This window comes from Vidua macroura, chromosome 24 (assembly GCF_024509145.1).
Source record: "Vidua macroura isolate BioBank_ID:100142 chromosome 24, ASM2450914v1, whole genome shotgun sequence".
Taxonomy (NCBI): Eukaryota; Metazoa; Chordata; class Aves; order Passeriformes; family Viduidae; genus Vidua; species Vidua macroura.
The window spans coordinates 2,579,609-2,602,987 of record NC_071594.1 but is presented as its reverse complement, the minus strand read 5'-3'; the positions used below and the strand labels follow the sequence as shown (position 1 = coordinate 2,602,987).

Sequence of the window (23,379 nt, the reverse complement as noted above, 5' to 3'; positions counted from 1 at the left end):
TTATCCCTGATGGTAAATCTCCACTTCAACTACAGTGTTTAATATTTGCAGACAACAAGCAAGGCCTGAGTCTCCTTTGGCAAGAGGGGCTGAAAAGGCATGAGGAGCATGTGCCCTTGGTGTGCAGGGATACAGTGCAGGGCCACAGGCTCTCACACTAGCAGATGCATGAATTTCTTGCCATCACTTGACAATTTCAAGGGATCAGAAGTGGCTCAGGGAAGGAGGTGGATGTACAGGCATCTAGCCAAAAGCTCAGTAAAGTCTGGGGAGTTCTACCACAGAGCCACAGGGTTTGCTGGTTAAAGCACTTTTGATGGTTTTGGCAGGTTTTGCCACCCTGCCTGGTGAAAGCACTTTTGATGCCTCAAGCTGAGTGATGCATGTGTGCAAAGAGCCTTGGGAAGCAGTGGGACAGACAAAACGCCTCTTCCAGAGCTGTGGCCCATGCTCTGTTCAGCCTTTGCTCAGATCCCAGCTGGCCCCAGTTTTTTCCATGCTGGGGTACTTGCTGCTGTCCCTCTCTGGGCTGCTTCTGCTCCTCCTGCAGGGCAGGAATTTCTTGTGCCTCGTGCTTGGTTTGCACCTGACCCTCAAAGCCTTCTGCCCAAAGTTTGGTTGCTGGCTCCCTGGGATGGCATTGCTTGGTGGGGATTATTCACTTCTGATGGGGAAGCTCTTCCTGGTGTACTTCTGGAAGAGGCTCCCTCCCACATGTTCTTCCCAAGGGCTCCAAGAAAAGCCTGTAATGTCATTCCTTCTAGGTATGATGCCATCGGATGAAGGAGGGTCAGAGACAGAGAGCTTGTATGAAATTGAGGGCATGAACAAGTGGATTCTCTTCTTGTAAGTATGTTCTGACTGAACCATCTGCTTGCACGTGGGCTTCCACTGTCTCTCACTTGCTGGCCCAAGCAGGCCAGGCTTTCCTGGTCAGCCCCCAGTTTTTTGGCAGAGAGACAGGGACTGGTGCTTGGGGGAAGATGCAAACATTGGGGCAGCAGACAGGGAATTTGGCTTTGGTACTGGCAAAAAGCTGCTCATGGTGAACAGTGTCTTTGCTGTGGGACCAGGCTCCCATCATCCTCCCATGGCCTGTGCAGCACAGTGTGTAATTTAGGAGCTGTGTCTGCAAGCCCCCTGGGAGAGGGGCTGGAAGCCAAAACTGAGCCAGGAGGGTGAATGAGCTGCAGTGCCTGAGTGAATGCACCGAGTTCCAGGGGCAGGTTATGGTCCTCGTCCCTTTGCAGGGAGGGAGCAGGGGTGGCTTTGCCCTGCAGGCACAGCCCAAGGGCCTGGGTCTGCCCCACTGGCCAGCTCTGCTGATCCTGTGCCATCTCTCCAGCCGTCAGTGGAGGCGTTGGAACCGAATGTTTCGTAGGAAGTGCAGGGATGTGGTGAAGTCCAAGTTCTTCTACTGGCTTGTCATCCTGATGGTGGCACTGAACACCCTCTCCATCGCCTCTGAGCACCACTTCCAGCCAGAGTGGCTGACACGGGTGCAAGGTGAGCAAAGAGCCTGAGAGAGGAGGGCCCAGGACACCCTGCTGCCCCAGAGAGCTGTGTGAGCTCCTGCTGTGAGTGCACAGCCACACTGGCATGACACACAGGGCCTTAGCTGAGTGTGTGTGTGATCCTTGTTGTCATCCAACTCACACTGACCACGCTCTGTACGCTTAGGGACACGATCTTGCATGGTGAACACACACAGAGTGTGTCCACTGGCATCTCTGCACACATGGCACGCACTCAAGCTGTGCAGCCACACACATTTGTGCATGCAGCCCCACTGACTGCACCTCCACACACACCCAAACACACCCCCAGAGGCACACGGAGCACAGGTGTGCGCGCACACACACACACACACTCAGAGGCACACGGAGCACAGGTGTGCACACACACACACACACCCAAACACACCCCCAGAGGCACATGGAGCACAGGTGTGCACACACACACACACACACCCAAACACACCCCCAGAGGCACATGGAGCACAGGTGTGCACACACACACACACACACCCAAACACACCCCCAGAGGCACATGGAGCACAGGTGTGCGCACACACACACACACACACACTCAGAGGCAACACGGAGCACAGGTGTGCGCACACACACACACACACACACACACACTCAGAGGCAACACGGAGCACAGGTGTGCGCACACACACACACACCCAAACACACCCCCAGAGGCACACGGAGCACAGGTGTGCACACACACACACACACACCCAAACACACCCCCAGAGGCACACGGAGCACAGGTGTGCGCACACACCCACACACTCAGAGGCACACGGAGCACAGGTGTGCACACACAGAGCTCAGCCCCATGCACACACACAGAGCTTACCCCCAGGGGCACACGGAGCACAGGTGTGCACACACACACAGAGCTCAGCCCCACATACACACACAGCTCACACCCAGAGGCACGGGGAGCACAGGTGAGCACACACACAGAGCACAGCCACAGCCACACACAGTCACTCAGAGGCACAGGGAGCACAGGTGTGCACACACACATACTGAGAGGCACACAGAGCAGAGGTGTGCACACACACTCACAGGCACACAGAGCACAGGTGTGCACACACACACAGAGCTCAGCCCCATGCACACACACAGAGCTTACCCCCAGGGGCACATGGAGCACAGGTGTGCACATACACAGAGCTCACACTCACAGGCACACAGAACACAGGTGTGCACACACACAGAGCTCAGCCCCATGCACACACACACTCAGAAGCACACAGAGCACAGGTGTGCACACACATACTCACTCAGAGCCACAGGGAGCACAGGTGTGCACACACACAGAGCTCAGCCTCATGCATACACATGCAGCTCACACTCAGAGGCACATGGAGCACAGGTGTGCACACACACACTCAGAGGCACACAGAGCACAGGTGAGCACACACACAGAGCTCAGCCCCATGCACACACACACTCAGAGGCACACAGAGCACAGGTGAGCACACACACAGAGCTCAGCCCCATGCACACACACACTCAGAGGCACACAGAACACAGGTGTGCACACACACACCCACACACAGTCACTCAGAGGCACACAGAGCACAGGTGAGCACACACACAGCTCAGCCCCATGCACACACACACACTCAGAGGCACACAGAGCACAGGTGAGCACACACACAGCTCAGCCCCATGCACACACACACTCAGAGGCACACAGAGCACAGGTGTGCACACACACAGAGCTCAGCCCCTCATACCCACACACAACCCATGTGCCCACCCTGCATAGACTCGTGTGCACCGTACAGATGTGTGCTCACACACACAAGCATCCAGCTGCACATCACCCTCTCATCTTCCTCCCCTGTGTGGTCCCCAAAAACCAGCAGCTCAGGGCTCAGAGGAGGGTGAGCAGCACTGCCCTGTTCCCTGGCTGCCCAGCTGTGCTGGGATCGAGGTCCCTGCTCTGACAGGGACATCTCCCACCCCAGACAATGCCAACCGGCTGCTGCTCGCCCTCTTTGTGGCCGAAATGCTGCTGAAGATGTACGCGCTGGGGCTGCGCCAGTACTTCATGTCGCTCTTCAACCGCTTCGACTGCTTCGTGGTGTGCTCGGGGATCCTGGAGACCATCCTCGTGGAGCTGGGCACCTTGTCCCCTCTGGGCATCTCCGTGCTGCGCTGCATCCGCCTCCTCCGCATCTTCAAGATCACCAGGTTGGGGAGGGAGCTGTGTGGGTGCTGGCAGCTCAGGGTGCCCGGGCATCGCTCGCAGTTCTGGGGCATCGCTGGCCCTGTCCCCAGGAGAGGCTGCAGTGTGGACAGAACTGGGAGCTGCTGGGCAGAGCAACAAGGCCATGCTGGGGGTTTGTCTCCAGGACGTGGTTTGGCTGGGAGTGGAGAGTGGGACAGAGCTGAGGCCCCACTCTAGCTCTGGGCTCTAGGATGTTGTGGATGGGGCTGCTGTGGGCCAGGACTCCCAGCTCTTCTCTGTGGCCCCAACCCAGTGTGTGTTCACCCCTCTTTCCCATCCTGCTTGCTGGTGCTCTGTGCAGGCAGCAGTGTTATCTTACTTGTCACACTATGCCTGCAGCTTCATTTCTTCCTCCTGGAGCTGTCCCAGAGCCCAGCCTGGGTCCAGAGTCCCCCTTTTTGGGCTGCTGGCACATCACCTTGGTCTGTTTGGCTAGGTTCCCTGTGCCTGCCTGCTCCTGCCCACAGCCTTCCCCACTCTTTCACCTCCCACATGCCTCTGTCTCTCCTCTTCCCAGGTACTGGACATCTTTGAGCAACCTGGTGGCCTCTCTGCTCAACTCAGTCCGCTCCATTGCCTCTCTGCTCCTCCTCCTCTTCCTCTTCATCATAGTTTTTGCCCTGCTGGGCATGCAGCTCTTTGGGGGCAAGTTTGACTTTGAGGACATGAAAGTGCGGCGCAGCACGTTCGACAACTTTCCCCAGGCCCTCATCAGTGTCTTCCAGGTTTGGGGCTGTGGGAAGGGCAGTGGGGGCTGGGGCTCTCACCTGGGCTGTGGGTCTCCAGGCAGGAGTTAGGTCTCAAGGGGATGTGGGTTTGTGGGGGTTTGAGACAGGAACAGGGAAATGCAACTGGAGTTGTGAGCAGTAGTTCAGGTTCAGGTCTGAGCAGAAAGGAGGATTTGACCATGGGGCTGGAGCCAGCAGGGTAGGATCAATCTGTGGGGTTCTGTCATGCTCTGTTGTGGATCTCTTAAGTCTTTATTACTGCTCTGCTCCCAGATCCTGACCGGAGAGGACTGGAATTCAATCATGTATGATGGGATCATGGCCTACGGGGGCCCATCCTTTCCTGGCATGCTGGTCTGCATCTACTTCATCATCCTCTTTGTCTGTGGGAACTGTATCCTCTGCCTGCAAAGCCAGGCCCAGGCCCCCATAGCACCAACTGCACAGGACTGGGCAGGGGGGAAGCAGGGGCTCCCCTCAGTGTTTCAGTGCTTGCCTTAAGCTTTTCGGTTGTGAAGAGCAGAGGAATGAACCACGGGCTTCAGGGCTTGCACTGGTAGTGGCTGAAGGCTGGGGACTGGAGGAAAGCTTATCTGGAGCAGAGCTGGATGTGTGGCAGGCAGAGATTCAGCCAGAGAGGGCAGCCAGCTCAGAGCTCAGTGCTCACAAGGGGTGGATGCTGGTCAGGGATCAGCAGCCAGGGTTATCACAAGGGCTAAGCTCCAGGAAGGTTTCTAAGGGCACCCTGGAGACCGTGGATGGCTCCAGACAGAAATCACGTCCATGTCCTTAGCACTGTTCCCCCAGATATCCTCCTCAATGTGTTCCTGGCCATCGCAGTGGATAACCTGGCCGAGGCTGAGAGCCTGACCTTGGCCCAGAAGGCCAAAGCAGAGGAGCGCAAACGGAGGAAGATGTCCAGGTGAGCGCTGCCATCCCTGCCCATGGCAGCTCCCAGACGAGCTGGTTGGGTGTGAGGGGACGCAATGACCTTTCCCATGGTCCCTGCCCAGACTTCAGTTCCTGCTCTGCCCTCCTCTCTGCTTAGAGGTTACCCAGAGAAGACTGAAGAGGAGAAGCAGATGCTGGCAAAGAAACTGGAGCAGAAAGTAAAGGGAGAAGGGATTCCCACAACAGCCAAGGTCAGTTCTGGTGGAGGTGAGCCTTGGAGAGCTCCTGGGGGTGCCCTGGCTCCTCCTCCCACCAGCCAGGAGAGACAAAGGCTTGGGGCCAGTCTGGGTCTGGCCTCTTGACCAGAATCACTGCTTGCCGTAGCATCCCCTGGTGATGGGTGCTCTCGGTGACAGGGGCTCTCTGGGGCCAGGCAGGACATGTGGAAACAGCTCCATTGCTGGGATCCTTTTTCTCCAATGCATTTCCTTGGCCACAGCCAGTTGCCAGTGGCTGACATGGTCTGGTGCACACCAGTGTGGAGTGGAGCAAAGCAAGTCAGCAGCATCCCAGATCTCCCTTATGTCCACACCAGCACCTCCCACGTGCAAACCCCTCTGTTCAGCTGTGCTGGCTGTGCTGAGCTGCCTCTGAGAAGCATCTGGCCAGCAGCTGCCTTCCTATCCACTTTCCAGAGGTGCTTTTAGAAACTCAGGAGTCGCTCCCTGTCTTGTTCCCCCCCGGCATATTTGCATGGCTCCAGGCTCTTGCCCAGCACACATTCCTATTTCCTGTCCTCTTTGCCTTGATTGCAGCATCCCCTCACCAGGTTCCAACCTGGGCCAGCACTCCATGTGCTTGCTGCTCTATGGGCCCAATGCAGAGATGCTGCTTGTCCCACATGGCTTCCAAGATGAGAGGCTCTGCCCAACTGGCACATGCAGCTGCACATCCTCCTCTCTGTCTCTCCTTGTTTCAGTTGAAAGTGGACGAATTTGAATCCAATGTCAATGAGATCAAAGACCCCTACCCTTCTGCAGACTTCCCAGGTAAGACTTGTGCCTGGCAGGGCAGCAGGAAGGCTGAGGAAGCACTGCAGAGGGATGGTGTGTGAGGAGCAAAGGATGCAGTGAACTTTCACCAGCCTTGGGGTGCTGAGGTCCTTCTGGCTTGCATGCCAAATCAGGGTCATGGGATCAGAAGATTGTCCATAAGGTCGTATTCCCTGTCCCTCTCTGGATGATTATTTTCTTTTCCCTTTTCATGGTCACTCTACAGGTGATGATGAGGAAGATGAGCCTGAAATCCCCCTGAGTCCTCGGCCACGTCCCCTTGCAGAGCTACAGCTGAAGGAGAAGGCCGTGCCCATGCCTGAAGCCAGCTCATTCTTCATCTTCAGCCCAACCAACAAGTAGGCACTGCCCCTTCTCCCTGCCCTGTAGGGCCAGGCATGGCCCAGGTGTCTCTGGCACCAGCTGTTCACAGCAGGGTCTTGTCTGAGCATGACAACCAGTTCTGAAGGGAACCAGCTCATGGGGAAAAGCCTTCTGTGTGGAAGGACTGGTACAAACATCCTTCCATGCCTAGGGCCTTCCTGTCCTCAGGGTTTAGCCATAGCCCTCTGCCAGGCTGCCACTGCCCTGTCTGATGCCCCTCTGGCCCCTTGCAGCATCCCATGGCATTTCTGTCCCTGGCAGGTTTCGGGTCCTGTGCCACAGAACTGTTAATGCCACCTGGTTCACCAACTTCATCCTGCTCTTCATCCTGCTCAGCAGCATTTCCCTGGCAGCTGAGGATCCCATCCGGGCCGAGTCCTTCCGCAACCAGGTGCCTGCAGAGATGTGGAGTCTTGGGATGGGTGGGGGAGACCTCATGGAGACTCCCAGCTCCCCAGTAAACAGGGATTTACTTGCCAGCTGCTTTTCCTTGGCTGGGGTGCCAGCCCTGCCTCTGGGAGGGCAGTGCACTCTGGCAGGAGGTGCTGGGTGTGCTTTCCATCCAGGGTGCAGCTGGGACAAAGTTTTACTGCTCCATGCCTCAGTTTACTTCTGAGTGAAAAGATCCGCCTGACAGGGTGTGCAAGATTAATTTGGTTTGAAACTGTGGTGGCTTACTGGGGAAGGAGACATCCTGTGAGGCAGCAAACTGGACCTCTGGCATGTGCAGTGCCCTGGAATGCTGCTGGCATGCAGCCATGGGAGCCACAGCTCCTGTCCTTCAAGGTACCAGTGGGTCTGGCAGGGCCTGGGGGCTCTCACATGAGACAGCTTCCCAGGGCAGTTGGGGTTTTTGGGGATCAGGTGCTTTCAGGTGGAACTCACCTGGCAAGGGAGAGCTTTGTCCCAGCTGCAGGTTGGATCACGCACTGGAGAAAATCAGCAAAGCTGGGGAAAGTTCAGGAGTCTTCTTGGTACTGGGTTTAGAGACTGTTGAGCTAGATGGCCTCCCCAGTCCACAGAGTGGACAACTTCAGGGTGTTTGAGCACACTGAAGCATTTCCTGTAAGACTCATCCTGTACTGGTGTCTCTGTCCCCAGATTCTTGGATACTTCGACATTGGTTTCACCTCTGTCTTCACAGTTGAAATCGTCTTGAAGGTGAGTCCATGGTCTTGCCATGAGCATGGCCTAGCACACAGGTCTATGTGGATGTGACAGGTTAGTCAGAGAGAGGAACAGATAACTCTCCCAGGCATCATTCTAGGAAAGTTGTGAGAACGCTCAGAGAAAGAATTAAAACAATTCTTGTCTTAATTTCTACACCTAGTGTTTGTTAACGTGTAGAATATTTATATGTGGTGTTTATAAAAAAATACTTTACCAAAAAGTGCTATTCCTAATTAACCAACAGTATAAAAGTGTTATTTATAAACCAATCAAGTTTTAAGTGAACAACCCTACCTATAAATATGCAAAGTTCCTATTAAATCTCACTTTATACCTTCTAATCATAAGAGTCAATGTCGCCTTTCTTCAACCATTCCTAACTCAGCGGTGACAGGTCTAGACTTTGGTGGCCATGGACACTCACACTCCTTAGGCATTCATGCTCCTGAAGGTCTCAGTGAGGAGAAACTTCCAGCTGGTCCTCCTGGAGAGTTCCTTCATGCCATCTGGGTGGTGACCTGTCCCAGAGGCTGTGTGTCCTCTCCAGTGAGGTCAGGCAGCTAAGCCAGCTGTGCTGTCACATGGGGACACATCAGCCATGGCACTGGCTGTTTTATTCTGACACACCAGTAAGAAAAAGAGACAAAGAGAAAGCAGTGAAAATCTGTGGACAAAAGTCACAACCCAAGCTGATGTTCCACTCCAAGGGTTTTTGCTGTTCCTCTTCTTTAATTTGCTGACTGACTGGGAGAGTTTTGTCTCCAGCCAGTGCTGCACAGAGGATTTCCACCTGAAGCCAGCTTCCTGCCTGGCTGCAGAGGTCTGAGCAGGACAGGGTCCCCAGGGCATGGAGCTCTGAGAAGTCCCTTGTGCCCCGTCCATCCTTCCCCCTATGGAAGAACCATGCCCCTGAGCCCTGCCCAGCCTCTTTCCTAACTCCTTCTGCTCCCCAGATGACAACCTACGGTGCTTTCCTGCACAAAGGCTCCTTCTGCAGGAACTCCTTCAATATCCTTGACTTACTGGTGGTCGCTGTCTCCCTCATCTCCATGGGATTTGAGTAAGCACCTCCATGTGCCACAGAGTGGGCACTAGGCTCTTCAGGCTGGTGGGGCAGCTGGGGATGGTGGAGGAGGAGCAGCCAGCCCAATGGCTGCCCATGTGTCCATCACGTCATGTTTGGGGGACATGGGCATGGACAACTGGGAGGTGTGCCCACAAACTGGTCAAGGAGGTCAAAGGGCACTCCCTGAGTGTCAAACATTTTTGGGCAGAAATTCAGTTTGGATCTGCTTTCTCCAGCTGCCAGAGTCACTTGGCCTTATGTGGGCTGATGGCCATCTGTGTGTCTCTGCCATCCCTTGTCCCTCGCTGCTGGCCCCAGCCTGCCCTCCTTGGCTGCTTGGTGGGGTTGTGCCAGCCTAGCTGGGCAGGGAAGTGGCCCCACCTCAGCTGTGCCTTCCTGCCCAGGTCCAGTACGATCTCTGTGGTGAAGATCCTGCGGGTGCTGAGGGTGCTGAGGCCTCTGCGAGCCATTAACAGGGCGAAGGGGCTGAAGGTAAGTGAGAGGCTGGCACAGGGGGACCTCCTCCCACGGCAGTCCTACCAGGAGATTGTGTGGCAGGCATCGTGCCCTGTGCCCAATTCCCACCACCCATCTGTGGAAAGGGGTCTGCCCGATCCCTCTGCTCTTGCCAGGCTCCCACTCTTCCTGGAGTGGGACATGGGGACACATCAGCCATGGCACTGGCATTTTTATTCTGACTCACCAGTAAGAAAAAGAGACAAAGAAAGCAGTGAAAATCTGTGGACAAAAGTCACAACCCAAGCCGCTCTTGCCACTCTTCCTGGAGTGGGAGGGTGTGGGACACAGAGCAGGGGCTTGCCCCAGCTGTGGTCACATCTGCATTGTCCTCCACCTCTGCAGCACGTGGTCCAGTGCGTGTTCGTGGCCATCAAGACCATTGGTAACATTGTGGTTGTCACGACATTGCTGCAGTTCATGTTTGCCTGCATCGGAGTTCAGCTCTTCAAGGTGAGCTCAGGTGGGCAGGAGGGACCTTCTGCTCAAGCACATCCTGGCCAGGCTCTCCTGGGCATCACCTTGGGCATGGTGCCTGCCAGGGCAGGTCAGCACAGGCTGTGCTCTCCGTGGTCTGCGAGAGGAGCCACAGAAGAGCCTGCAGTGAGAGGAGGGCAGGAAGCACCCAGGTCCAGACAGCACCTGTAAAGGACTGCCTTGCCTCCCTTCATGCCTCAGTTTCCTCTTTCTAAGGCAGGAGGCACTTCTGACTGATTTCCTCAGTGCTTTGATTGTGAAGGGTTTCCTTTCTCACAGCACCGCTCCTGCTCTCTGGGCCTTGGCTGCTCTAAGGCAGAGCTGGCCCTGGCTGAGCTCAGTTTTATTTAAATAACTGAGCTTAAACTCTGAGCTGATGTGGGAAGAGCTTTCAGGACACCCAGCAGACTGAGCAGACCTGTCAGCATACCTAAGCTTTTAGTTAATTCTCTGGGTACTGCTTTCTTCCCTATTTTCCAGATAGCTGAGTCCCAGTGAGCTAGGCAGGCCTCAGCTCAGGGTGGAAGGTTTGTTCCCATCTCCAGGCAGTGTTTCTTGGTCTCAGCCTGGGACTGACCCCAGGTCTGCCCTGACTCTGGAAATGCCTTGTGAGCTGGCTGGTGTTGGAGGCCAGGGCCGGGGTCTGCATCGAGGTGCTGACGGGGGGACTGACCGAGGGCTGGGAAAAAGTCAAAACTCCCCAGGGCTTCTAAGGTCAAAGCAACACCATGGCCACTTCTGGTGTCTGTTGAATGCAGGGCAAGTTCTACAGGTGCACAGACCCATCCAAGCTGACGGAGAAGGAGTGCAGGTAAGAGCTCTCTGCAGCTCCCAGCTGGGCAGTGGCCAGGATGGGATGGGATGGGAGCTGGGGGGATGTGGTGGGGAATGCCTGTGTTCCTGTGTGGGAATGTTGCATCCAAAAGGTGGACCTGAGGTGTCGTCCTGTTCTCCCTGGGGTAAATCAGGAACGAGCACAGGGCTGTGCTCCCCTCCCAGGGACCAAGGAGGGCCAGGCCAGTGCTGCAGCCTGTGGGCTGGGGGGGCCCTGCCCGCGAGCTCTGTGTCCCCTCTGCTGCAGGGGTCAGTTCATCAACTACGTGGACGCAGACCCCACGCAGATTGAGGTGCAGGACCGTGTCTGGCTGCACAGCGACTTCCACTTCAACAACGTCTTCTCAGCCATGATGTCGCTCTTCACCGTCTCCACCTTCGAGGGCTGGCCCGAGTGAGTTTCTGCTGAGGGAAGGTCTGTGCTGGGAGCTGGGCACTGCCGTGGTGTCTTGGTTTGAAAAGCCAGGTGTCTGCTAAGGAAGGCAGGAGACTCCCCTGAAATGGAAAATGCAAACCCCCTCCCTCCGAATTATTATCATTTTGAAATTACGGGCTCTCAGGCAAAGATATGGGAGTAGGAATAACAGTTCTTTACTAGGGAAGAAAATAAAAATAAAATTTAAAAATGCAGTAACACAAAACAACCCTGACAGAGTTGGAGCAGGCCCTGGCAGGCTGTGGGTCAGGGAGGTGGCAGCAGTGCCATTCCATGGGGGCTCAGCCCTCCTGCAGTGCCAGCTGTGCTTCTGCTGGAGCAGGATCCTGGACAAGGCTGGAGTTTTCCTCTGGAGCTCCAGGGCTGCTGGAGATGGGCCTGGGCTTCCTCTGGGAATGCAGTGGGGCAGAAAGCTGCTCCTCTGGGAATGCAGTGGGGCAGAAAGCTGCTCCTCTGGGAATGCAGTGGGCAAAGGCTGCTGTGCTGTTCCAAGGTCAGATTGGATCCAGGTAGGAATGCTTGGCTCCTCCCCTGGGTGGAGCCTCTCCCCATGGGATGATGGAATTTTCTCAGCCATGCAGGGACACTCAGTGGCCATGAACAGAAGAGATCTCCTGGAGGGAGGATTGGCTGTGGAAGAGATAAAGGAAAGTGCCCCATGAACAGCAGAGAACTGCCCCAGCTCTGACAGATGGTGATAAAATACACACCCCCAGCTAACCTGAGACACATGGGCCTTGGCCAGGGTAAAGAAAGAAGAGCTATCCAGGGTGAGAAGTAGGACCAGCCACCCTGGCAGTGGCTGAGGAGCTGGCAAGGTTACCCAGGCAGTCCTGTCCCACCGTTGCTGGATGTCCCCAAAGCTCTCTGTAACTTTTAAGAGGAGACACGGTCTTTCCACCCCAGTTAGGGTTTCTGTTGCCTCGATTTCCCTCCTGTAGGCTGCTGTACATGGCCATTGACACCAATGCTGAGGATGCAGGCCCTATCTACAACTACCGGGTGGAGATTGCAATGTTCTTCATCATCTACATCATCCTCATTGCCTTCTTCATGATGAACATCTTTGTGGGCTTTGTCATCGTCACCTTCCAGGAGCAAGGGGAGAATGAGTACAAGAACTGTGAGCTGGACAAGAATCAGGTAATGGGGCTGCTGGAACAGGACAAGGAGGACCAGCCCTGCATCTGGCACTGCTGGGGCTGGCTGATTTGGATCAGCCCTTCTTTGTGGTGACACTGCTGACACAGATGAGTTGAACCTGCCCCAGGCCTGTTTGCTGCTGGGGCAGGGCCAGCTTGACCCATGTCTGGCACAAAACAAGCCCGAGGGAAGGGCAGAGGGGACCAGGAACAGGGAGTGGGCCTCCCTGGACAGGTGGGGTGCCCAGAGTGAGCTGGAGCAGAGGGCTGTGCCCAGCTCTGGGCTCCCCAGTACAAAAGCAACATGGATGTACTGGAGTGAGTCCAGCAAAGGGCCACTGAGATGGTGGAGGCTCTGGGAGTCAAATCTGGTGGTGAGAAGAGAAGGCTCATAGGAATCTGACCTATGGGTATAAACACCAATGGGAAGGCACAGAGGAGACTGAGCCAGGCTCTTTTCAGTTGTGCCCAGTGACAGGAAAAATGCAATGGACACGAACTGAAGAAAACAAGAAATTCCATTTAAACATTAAAAAACCCTTTTTTTTTTTTTTTTTTTTTTTTTTTTTATGGTGATGGTGGCCAAGCACTGGAACAGGTTGCCCAGAGTGGCTGTGAAGCCTCTATCTTTGGAGATTTTCAAAAGCCAACTGTCCTGGGCAGCATGCTCCAGTTGGCCCTGCTTTGGGCAGGAAACTGTGACTAGACCATCTCCAGAGGTATTTCTGCTGCCAGCCCTTCTGTGATGCTGTCATTCTGGTCGGGGACAGCAAGGCTGAAGGCAGCACAGGCATTGGCAGAGGATGTGGGACATCCCCATCCTGCTGGGAGGACACTGGGGCAACCAGGGGCAACTGCTGGCCCCAGAGTGCTGTCATGCTTCTGCACTGAGGCAGCACGGGCAGCTTGAGCTGGGGGTGCCAGGGTGATGTGAACCACACAGAAACCCAGCAGAGATGGCCCTGGGCTGCTGGGGAGGCACAGGCCTGTGCAGCCATCTCAGTGCCTCCTTCACCCCTGCTTCATGTGGTGTCTTCACAGAATTCATGGAATTACTGGGTTGGAAGAGACCTTCAAGATCATCGAGCCCCAACACCTCAACTAAACCCTGGCACCCAGTGCCACATCCAGGCTTGTTTTAAACACACCCAGGGATGGTGATTCCACCACCTCCCCGGGCAGCCATTCCAGAACTTTATTTCTCTTTCCATGAAAAATTTTTTCCTGATATCCAACCTAAATTTCCCTTGATGCAGCTTGAGACTGTGTCCTCTGGTTCTGTCAGTTGCTTCCTGGTGAAAGAGCCCAAGCCCAGCTGAGCACAGCCACCTTTCAGGAGCTGCAGAGAGTGCTGAGGTCACCCCTGAGTCTCCTTTCCTCCAGGCTGAGCACCGCCAGGTCCCTCAGTGGTTCCTCACAGGGTTTGTGTTCCAAGCCCCTCTCCAGCCTTGTTGCCTCCTCTGGATGCACTCAAGCGTCTCAATGTCCTTCCCAAACTGAGGGCCCAGAGCTGGACACAGCACTCGAGGTGTGCCCTCACCAGTGCCCAGCCCAGGGGCAGAATGAGCTCCCTGCTCCTGCTGGCCACACCATTCCTGATCCAGACCGGGAGCCATTGGCCTTCTTGGCCACCAGGGCACACTGCTGGTTCACATTCAGCTGGCTGTGGACCAGTGCCCCCAGGTCCCTTTCTGCCTGGGCACTGCCCAGCCACACCGTCAGGGTGCTCTAAGCTGGTCCTGAGAGAGCCTGGGGAAGTGCTGGGCCAAGCAGGCAGGCTCTGGGCTGGAGGGCTCAGGCCAAGGGCAGCATGGCCATCTTTGGAGGCTAAAGCTGACTTCGGAAGCGTGTCCCACGTGGGTGCTCTGGGGTGTTTGTGCAGGAAGCACAGCAGTTCCATTCCCCACTGCTGTGCCTGGCCCCTGTGGTTGGGCTGGGAGAGAAGGGCGCTCCAGCCCAGGCTGGTGGGGATGTGCAGCGAGGCTGGTGGCGCTGAGTGTGAGCCCTGCAGTGGGGTCACACCTGCCCTCCCTCCCTCCCTCCCTCCCTCCCTCCCTCCCTGCCTCCCCAGCGCCAGTGCGTGCAGTACGCGCTGAAGGCTCGCCCGCTGCGCCGCTACATCCCCAAGAACCCCTACCAGTACCAGATCTGGTACGTGGTCACCTCCTCCTACTTCGAGTACCTCATGTTCTTCCTGATCCTGCTGAACACCATCTGCCTGGGCATGCAGGTGAGGGCACGGGGCTGGTGGAGGGCTGTCTGTGGGAGTGCCCGGGCTGGCTCAGCTCTGCCATCCCCAAGAGAGCCTCTGGACAGGGGGTGGTTGCTTATGGTATGATGTCTGGGTCAGGGCCTCTTGACCAAAACGGGGCTGGTGGGATGTGGGGAGCCCAGAGAAGGGGCTGCAGGGGGGAAATTTCCTTTGTGCTGAGCCATAGGCCTGGCTGTGGGAGGGGGCTCTGCATTCAGCTCACATCTCTGAGCTCAGAGCAGAGGCTGGATCTGCTGTCAGCTAATGGCTCCTTCTGCCTTATCCTCAGCATTACAACCAGTCTGCAGAAATGAACCACATCTCAGACATCCTCAACGTGGCCTTCACCATCCTCTTCACCCTGGAGATGGTCCTCAAGCTCATGGCCTTCAAAGCCAAGGTGAGAGAAGAGCATGATCAGCATGGAAGGCAGGCAATTATCCTGCACTGGGCATCTCTTGAGTACAAGCACCCCCAACCCTGCAGCTCCACAGAACTTCTCCTTACAAGACCCTTAAGCACCTCCATGCACAGGACCTTGGGGTTTCTGGAGGGCCCACTGCTTGTCAGGGTACCCTTGCTAGCCAAATCCCACCCAGTCCAGTTGGCCATCACCTTCAGTGTCATGGCCATAGTGGGGTCATAGCTCCAGCCACCCTGATCCACCCTCCTCACTTCACTGCACAGCAAGGCAGGACCAAATAACCGAGCAGAGGGTGCAAGCTCTGACCACCATCCCTTCTTCTGCGGGTCACAGTCACTGAAGAACCTTCTGGTGCCCCTTCTCTGGGCTCCAGCCTCTGTGTCCTTTGACTTACACCCTTGCATGTTCACTCTTCTTTGGCTTCTCCCTGACAGGGCTACTTCGGAGACCCCTGGAATGTCTTTGACTTCCTCATAGTGATTGGCAGCATCATTGATGTCATCCTCAGCGAGATCGACGTAAGTGGGCTTGGGCACGGCGCTGTCCCCCCCAGGCTGTGCTGGGACCTGCCCTGGCACGAAGCAGGAGTGCTGGGATGTGTCCAGCCCTGCAGGGGGACGGTGTCCTCTCCTCTCTCCCTGCCCTGCTTGGTTCTGAGAAGGGTCAAGCAAGGATCAGCACATGGCATGAGCTCATGGAGAGCACAGCTGTGGCCCTTTGAGCATTAAAGCACAATTTAGGCATCCCCAACTGCCCAGCGTGTCACATTGCCCCCTCCCCTCTGGTCTCCTGAATCCGTAGGCACTGGAGTCCTGTGGAAATCAGCAGCAGGCTGTGTGCCAGCCCCTGCCCCACTCCCCCTGTGCATGCCTGGACAGGCATCCACACATCCAGCCTCAGATCAGTGCAGGTGGGAGTAAAAGGGTTCCCACAGCTCCCTGTCCCCACAGGACTCTGCTGGCCCAGGAGAACCATCAGACCCATCAGATTTCCAGACATTTGCTTTGTGTGTGTCCCTTGGTGTGTGTCCCTTGTTTGAGCATGACAACCAGATCTGAAGGGAACCAGCTCATGGGGAAAAGCCTTCTGTGTGGAAGGACTGGTACAAACATCCTTCCATGCCTAGGGCCTTCCTGTCCTCAGGGTTTAGCCATAGCCCTCTGGCACAGCAGCCCCTGCACACACACACACACACACACACACTCTGGTGGTGTGCGTGTGCCTGTGTGAGCTCCAGCCATCCCTGCAGGAGCTCTGCAGGCTCTGAGCTCTGGGGCTGGTGCCTCAGGCAGTGCCTGTTTGGTGAGTGCTGTGCTGGGAGCATTTCCAAAGCAGTGCTAGGAAGCCACCATGCCCCTGCCTTCCCTAGCCCTGGCACATCACACCTGTGCCTGGCCCTGCTGTGGGAGGTGTGTGCTTCGTTCAGCAGACCTGGTGGGGCTCCAGAGGCAGCTGTGGAATGGGGGAGATGATGGATTGACCCTCTCCAGTGGCTTGGCAGTGTCTCCTCAAAGGGGCAGGGCTTGCCAGCTCCTGTGCACTGCAGGGCTGGCTCTGGCACTGCTGCTGCCTCTGCCACCCCTGCACAGGGTCACCTTCCATGTTCTCTGTGCAGGAAGGTGAGGTTTCCAGAGACCCTTGAGAGCAGTCACCTTCTTCTCTGGCATTCCACGCCTCACAGAGCTAGAATGAGCAGAACCCACCCACCTTCCTCTCCTGTGAGAGCCCTGTGTCCCTCTCTGCACAGTCCTGCCCATCAGTGCAGCCATCCTCTGCCCTCTGAGCTTCTCAGCCTTCATGATCTCCTAGATTTCATGCCAGTGCCAACAGCTTCCATCTGTCATCAGCTCCTCCTCATCCTTGCCCACCAGCTCTCTGCACCTCTGCCTTGGTTTCCCACTGCCTTGGGGGTGTCCTTCCCCAGCCTGCTGTCAGAACTGAAGTTCCAGGGGTGCTCAAGGCCCTGGACTCAACAGTGGTCTTCAGTCCCTCTGGAGCAAGAGACCACTTGGCACACGTACCAAAATCCTGCTGTCCTTGAGGGTGGGGGTGCCCAGGACACATCACAGGCCCAGGAGGAGTCTGGTGCCCTGACAGGGCTGGCAGGGACTGACCCAGGTGCTGTGCTCTGTGTGCTGCAGCACTGTTGCCAGCAGCAGGGCTGTGCAGAAGGCCAGGCAGAATTTGGGGAATGTTCTCTGTGGCCTGGGCTTCCTAGGTCCTTTTGCCTGTGTCTGTGTCCTTGGGGTGCCCAGGACACACCACAGGCACCGGGAGGAGTCTCGTGGTCTGTGTGCTTCCCTGCTCACCCCGATGCTGCCTCTGCCTCTCAACAGTCACATCACCTTGTCCCCGAGCCTAAGGGACGGTGGGGCTCTGCCTGCCCTTCCCTATGCCCCTCCTCTTCTCCCCACTTTCCATCTTACTCTTTCTTCTGTGTCTGTGTTATCTCCTTGTGTCCCTCCCTGTCCTTCCTCCTCCCTTCTGCTGACTCTCTTGTTCTCTCCACAGACTATTCTGGCACCCAGTGGTGGATTGTACTGCCTCGGCGGGGGCTGCGATGGCACTGTAAATACCAGCTGAGTGTGCCTGCCCGCATCCCTCCCTGCCTCTGGCCAGCCTCTGCACGTGCCCTGCATGTCCCCGAGGCCACCACACCCGCTGTTCCCTCTGGGCTGTAACTCTGCCCCCGCTGAGGGGGATTTGGGGTGACACACCACACCCACAGACACCCCCTCCCACCCTGAGAGGTGCCAGGCTCTTCCCCAGCCCTCCTGGGCCCATCTGAAAGCCCAGCCCTGCCCTTCACCATCCCATCCCCTGGAACTGCCATGTCAGAGGAGTTGCCCAGCTGTAGGGCAGGAAAGATGGCCTTGGTCCTTCTGCCCATCACCCTGGCTGCCTGAAGGGCTGCAGCCTCTGACAGCCAGAGAAATGGTGAGAGGGGCAGTCCCTGCCCTGTGCCCTCCCCCAGGGCTGGCTGTGTCCCCTGGGTGCAGCCCAATGTCCTGGGAGGCTGAGTGGGCCAAGCCCTGCACTGGTGGCCAAAGAGCACCGTGGGAAATAGATTTGTAGAGAATTTCCAAAGCTTGACAGAAGGTTCATTCACAGCATAGTGCAGCAAAAGCTGATAGGCCAAGAAAGGCTTAGAATTAATTGTAATTAGGAAATAGTCAGCTTCTAATTGTGATGGTGTGAATTACAACATCTATATTGTCTCACCTCTCACATGAGACTAAAAATAGGATAAAATTCTTAAAACACCTCTCAGTTACCCCATCTTTAAGTCAGGAAAAGACCTGACCCAACAGACCACCAAGGGGGTGCAGTGGCAGTGGGGTGGCCTGGGCTGGTGTGAAAATGTGGAAGGAGCTGACTGCAGGGTACCAGGTGCCAGAGCCTCTGCCCAGGGCCCTGATGCTGGGGACTGCAGAGTGCAAGCTGCTCTCCACAGGCCACTGCCCAGAGCCCAGGGATGGGGGTGGGCTGCACTGGGGCTGGTGGGCTGCTCCTGACCACTGCACTCACTGGATGGGCACGAGGAACCAAGAGAGTGAAAAAGAAAGAGGTCGGAGAGGAGATGGAGTTTTTCAGTGCAGCCCTGGGAACTCAGAAGTGTGATGCTGAGGAAGGTGGAGCTGCTGGGAGGGGCATTTACAGCTGGATTTTGTTGCCCTGAAGTCGCTGGGAGGCCGGGGTGATGGGAGTGAGAGGGATCCAGTGGCAGCTGTAAAACTCTGGCAGGCTAAGGGGGCACTGGGAAAAGCATCCCAAGCTGTGATGGAGTCCAGGTAGGCAGTGCCAGCAGGGTCTGTTCATGGCTCCTGGTGGCAGAGACTGTGCCTGAGGCTGTGCCATGCTGGGGCTATCAAGGGCACAGGTGACCAAGCCCCCAGCATCTCCAACCACCACTGTTAGGTGCTTCCAGACAAAACCAGTCCTTTCAGGCCAGGAGCTGTGCCTCCTGCCTCACCTCCTGCCTGCCCACTCTGCCCTGACCCCCTGGCTGTTCACCCCTTCCAGGGGGGTACCCACAGAGAGCAGGCATCACTGCCCGGCCAGGTGACATGGGCAGCACCCTGCAGAGATCTCTCCTGATCTCTTCAGTCCCTCCTTTGGTTAAAGTCCTGCTGCAACATTCTCAAAACAGCCCTTCTCTGCTTAAACAGCTCTGGTTAGCCCTTCCTGTGCCTGGTGCCCACCCTACACCTCACCCTACAAATACAGGACGTGCTGGGCAAGACCCTGGTGGGACTAAGCCTGTCTGTGGTGGCCCTGTGGCCCTCACAGCTCTCCCAGTCCATGTGGCAGCATGCCTTCCTTCCTGCATTATCCCAGTGTCAAAAGTGTGAGCGTGGGGCCCTGGGGAGATGAGATCCCTGGGAAGGCGGGGGGAGAAGAGCCAGGGGGAAAAGTGCCAGCACGCCTTTGCAGTCTGATCCTTGGGCAGGCAAGGGCACCGTGGCTGGTGCCTGGGGGTGGGATCTCGTTACCCTTCCTCCCCCCAGGACCTGGACCCCCTGCCCTGAAGGCCTGGAGGCTTCAGCACTCTGTGTCCTGCAGCTGTTGTGCTCTGCCTGCAGGACTCTGATGACAACTCCCGCGTCTCCATCACTTTTTTCCGGCTGTTCCGGGTGATGCGTCTGGTGAAGCTGCTGAGCCGGGGGGAAGGAGTCAGGACCCTCCTGTGGACCTTCATCAAGTCCTTTCAGGTCGGTCAGGAGCACTGCTCCCCTCCCAAACGCACACATGCCCAGGGCTGGCAGCAGTGGCTGACCCTCAGGCTGGTGGCACGAGCAGCCTGTCCTCACCAGGCAGAGGAGAAAGCTCCAGTGCTCCTGCTGACCTCAGGCTGGGCCGGGGGCTTGTGGTGTGTAGAACATGGCCCATGTGGGTGGGAAGGTGACAGCACTGAGTGTCAGAGCTGGCCAGGTGCTGGCAGTACCTGCTGGGCCTGTTTGTCCTGGTCTGGCTGGGGTCTGCAGCAGGTGGGTACCTCAGGGCATGCTGCAGCATCTGCTCACAGCCTGCCCTGGGCACTGCCCTCAGCCTGGGCTGCCCCGGGCTGTGCCGAGCCTCTGTCCCAGCCACAGAGGCCAGTGCTCCCGTGGGGGGCTGGCATCAGCCTCCCATGTGTGAGCACCGCAGAGAAGGGGCCCGCGGGAGGGTGTGAGAGGAACAGGAAAGCTGTCCTCTCCCCACACAGGGACAGGTACGGCTCCTGCAGCACCTCCAGAGCCCAAGCCCTGTCCCTGGGCTGTGTCTCACACAAGCCATGATCCTTTTGTCACAGGCTCTGCCATACGTGGCCCTGCTGATTGTGATGCTTTTCTTCATCTATGCTGTGATTGGGATGCAGGTGAGTGGCACAGGGGCAGGGGGGTGGGAACTGGTCTTCATCAGATGCCCTGAGCCTGATGGCACCTGGGGAGGTGGGACAGGGAGGGACTGGTTCCTCTGTTAGAGCCTCTCTGGGACTTTGCAATGATGGGACCTGTTTACCCTGGTCTGCAAAGGTGTTTGCCACCCCAGCAGCCTCCTGTCCCTGGGCTTCAGCCAGGGCAGCTGAGGCACATGGCAAAGAGCACTTCGGGAGTCAGTGGCACAACCCAGACACACAGGCACCTGTGCTTGTGCTGGTTCAGACCTTGTCTCCGTGGCCCAGATGAAGTGCAGTTGTAGTCAGGGGTGCTTGCAGCACTGGCAGGAATGTCCAAGTAGCTTCCAAGCCTCAGAGCACCCAATCCCAATCTCAGTCTCTTTTGGGGGTGCCCAAAGCCAAATAAACAAGAGGAAGTGGAGCTCAGGCACCAGAGGGTAGTTGGTGCCAAAGAAAGGATGGCACGCTGCAGACCTGCCGCTGTGACTTTCAGATGTTTGGGAAGATTGCCATGGTGGATGGGACCCAGATCAACCGAAACAACAACTTCCAGACCTTTCCACAGGCTGTGCTGCTGCTCTTCAGGTCAGTCTTGTCCTGTCATGTAAGCAGCTCCAGAAGGCTCTGAGTGTGCAGGAATGCTCAGCTCGGAGTGAGGGAGGACCAACATTTCAGTAGCTGATTTCTTTCTTGTCCCACAGGAAGGTCTCCTGCAGCAGTGGGAGCATTTCAGGAGAGGCTGTGGGTTTTCTTGGTGTGGCTGGGCTGCTGGAGAGAGGGACATTTTGGGGTTCCTATCCTGAGTATTTCCTTCCCAGACTGGATTTTAATTTGTGAATTGTGAGGAAACTCATGGGAAGCAGGAGCTCAGCCCAAGGCTGTCCTTGACTCCAGACACTTTCTGAAGCTTTCAGTGGCCCTATAGCAGCAACCCCAGAATCCTGACTGCTCCTTTTTTTGTTCACAAACAGCCTTTTGCAGTGATTCAGTCAATACACCAATTACTAATGTAAACCTGGGTGGCCTTCACCTAGCACTAGCTGTTCTTGTGTTGCATTGATACCTCCTGCCCTTACAAGATAGCAGCTCTTCCTCCACTCTTCCTGGAGTGGATCTGCCATTGGTTTGCTCCGAGGGGCTGCCCATGTGCTTCTGATAACATGAACATTTTATGGGCAGTGTTATGAATCAAAGCTGGTCTTTAACTGACGTTCTTAGGCATTGTTTCACCAAAAGCAGCTGGTAGTTATTAGTTCTGCTCTCTACCTAGTGTTGTGGTAAGGTGGGAATCTTATTTCCTTGATTTTTGAAAATGTTAGTATATCGTGTCAGTGGAGGGTTTGGATTTCCTTACAAAAGCTTATGTTTCCCATTCCCCTGTGTGCTGGGCTGGCCTCAGCCCACCCTGCATGCCCAGAACAGGCATGTTCAAACCTGTGCTGCCCTGACAGTCCCAAGGGAACCCTACAAACTGACATTAAGAACCTGGGCTGGCCACTTTTCTTTCCCAGGGAAAAGGGCCGGTCTTTGTCTCCAGGGGCCTGTGGCCCTGAGTGGCCGGACACCTCCAAAAATCCAAACAACCAAGGATATGTCCCCGACCCAAGCTGCCCCCACCTCAAACCTGTGCTGCCCTGACAGTCCCGAGGGCCCCCTACAAACTGTCATCAGGAATCTGGGCTGGCCACTTTTCTTTCTGGCCCTGGGGTCCAGCAGGTGTCCCCTCTTCCCAGGTGTGCCACCGGCGAGGCGTGGCAGGAGATCCTGCTGGACTGCAGCTACGGCCGGCGCTGTGACCCCGAGTCCGACTATGCTGAGGGAGAGGAGTACACCTGTGGCACTGGCTTTGCCTACTTCTACTTCATCAGCTTCTACATGCTCTGTGCCTTCCTGGTATGCATCTTTCATAGCTCTGTTTCTCCAAAGTGTCTAGTCTTATTTGCAAGGCTGTCCTTTGAAACCTGTTTCTATTTCCATTTCTCTCTCAACAATGTCTGTCCTATTCCATGGCATTTCTAAGTCAGCATTTCTTATCTCAAGGTTTACATTTCTTATCTTGAGGTTTGCATACAGATACACACTATGTGAGCCTTCTGTCAAGCTTTGAGATTTCTCTGCAAACCCATTTCCCACAGTCTGCTGGCTCCCACAGGGCCCCTTGGGCACCCCTGTCCTGCCTGGGCAGCCACGGTGTTGGTAGCTGTGTGTCTCCTGGGGTGAGCCCCTGACCCTCCTCCTGGGGACTTCACCCCCAGCCCACCTACCCAGCCATGCTGTCAACGGACACTGCACTCCTGGGGGACCCAGTATCCCCTTTTAGTTTCTTCCCACAGCCTCTGTGTGCTGCCTTCCAGAGTGTTTGTGTCAGCCTTGGCAAGGGTGGAGAGGGACAAGATGCTGATGTGCTTGTCCTTTCACGTGACCTGCTTGAGCAGGAGGCTCCTCTCTGCATGGGAAGACATCATCAGCATCCTCTGACTCCAGGAGATCCCAGAACACATCTGTCCCTGCTTTTGTAGTTCTGGTCTCTCTCCCCTGCCTGGATCCTTCCCATCCCTTCCTCTGCCCTCAGATCATTAACCTCTTCGTGGCTGTCATCATGGACAACTTTGACTACCTGACACGGGACTGGTCCATCCTGGGGCCCCACCACCTGGACGAGTTCAAGCGGATCTGGGCTGAGTACGACCCCGAGGCCAAGTGAGTGTGGAGTGAGGGTGGGTGGGCAGCATGGAGAGGGTGTTCCATGGAGGGGGACACAGGCACAGCAGGGTGAGCTGTGGCACTGCCTGCAAGTCAGGTTCCAGCATCTCAGAGGTCAATGTGGACTTGCCAGAGTTGATGCAGGTGTGATAAAAGCCATCAGGAGATT

At 56.2% G+C, this 23,379-nt stretch overlaps 1 protein-coding gene across 1 annotated transcript in view; it reads left to right on the top strand.

The window, feature by feature from the left end:
• The window catches only part of CACNA1S (calcium voltage-gated channel subunit alpha1 S), a 55,358-nt gene that overhangs the window by 21,694 nt on the left and 10,285 nt on the right, over positions 1–23,379 (top strand). The window contains exons 9-34 of the mRNA XM_053998261.1: positions 765–846; positions 1,346–1,506; positions 3,494–3,719; positions 4,274–4,481; positions 4,758–4,878; positions 5,292–5,406; positions 5,533–5,626; positions 6,355–6,424; positions 6,654–6,786; positions 7,073–7,202; positions 7,913–7,972; positions 8,935–9,041; positions 9,452–9,539; positions 9,909–10,016; positions 10,799–10,851; positions 11,122–11,268; positions 12,252–12,453; positions 14,524–14,682; positions 14,993–15,103; positions 15,562–15,645; positions 17,639–17,695; positions 19,711–19,839; positions 20,421–20,486; positions 21,001–21,092; positions 22,241–22,400; positions 23,080–23,207. Of these exons, the coding sequence (XP_053854236.1) occupies positions 765–846; positions 1,346–1,506; positions 3,494–3,719; positions 4,274–4,481; positions 4,758–4,878; positions 5,292–5,406; positions 5,533–5,626; positions 6,355–6,424; positions 6,654–6,786; positions 7,073–7,202; positions 7,913–7,972; positions 8,935–9,041; positions 9,452–9,539; positions 9,909–10,016; positions 10,799–10,851; positions 11,122–11,268; positions 12,252–12,453; positions 14,524–14,682; positions 14,993–15,103; positions 15,562–15,645; positions 17,639–17,695; positions 19,711–19,839; positions 20,421–20,486; positions 21,001–21,092; positions 22,241–22,400; positions 23,080–23,207 (3,091 nt within the window). The remainder of the gene's footprint in view (positions 1–764; positions 847–1,345; positions 1,507–3,493; positions 3,720–4,273; positions 4,482–4,757; positions 4,879–5,291; positions 5,407–5,532; positions 5,627–6,354; positions 6,425–6,653; positions 6,787–7,072; positions 7,203–7,912; positions 7,973–8,934; positions 9,042–9,451; positions 9,540–9,908; positions 10,017–10,798; positions 10,852–11,121; positions 11,269–12,251; positions 12,454–14,523; positions 14,683–14,992; positions 15,104–15,561; positions 15,646–17,638; positions 17,696–19,710; positions 19,840–20,420; positions 20,487–21,000; positions 21,093–22,240; positions 22,401–23,079; positions 23,208–23,379) is intronic.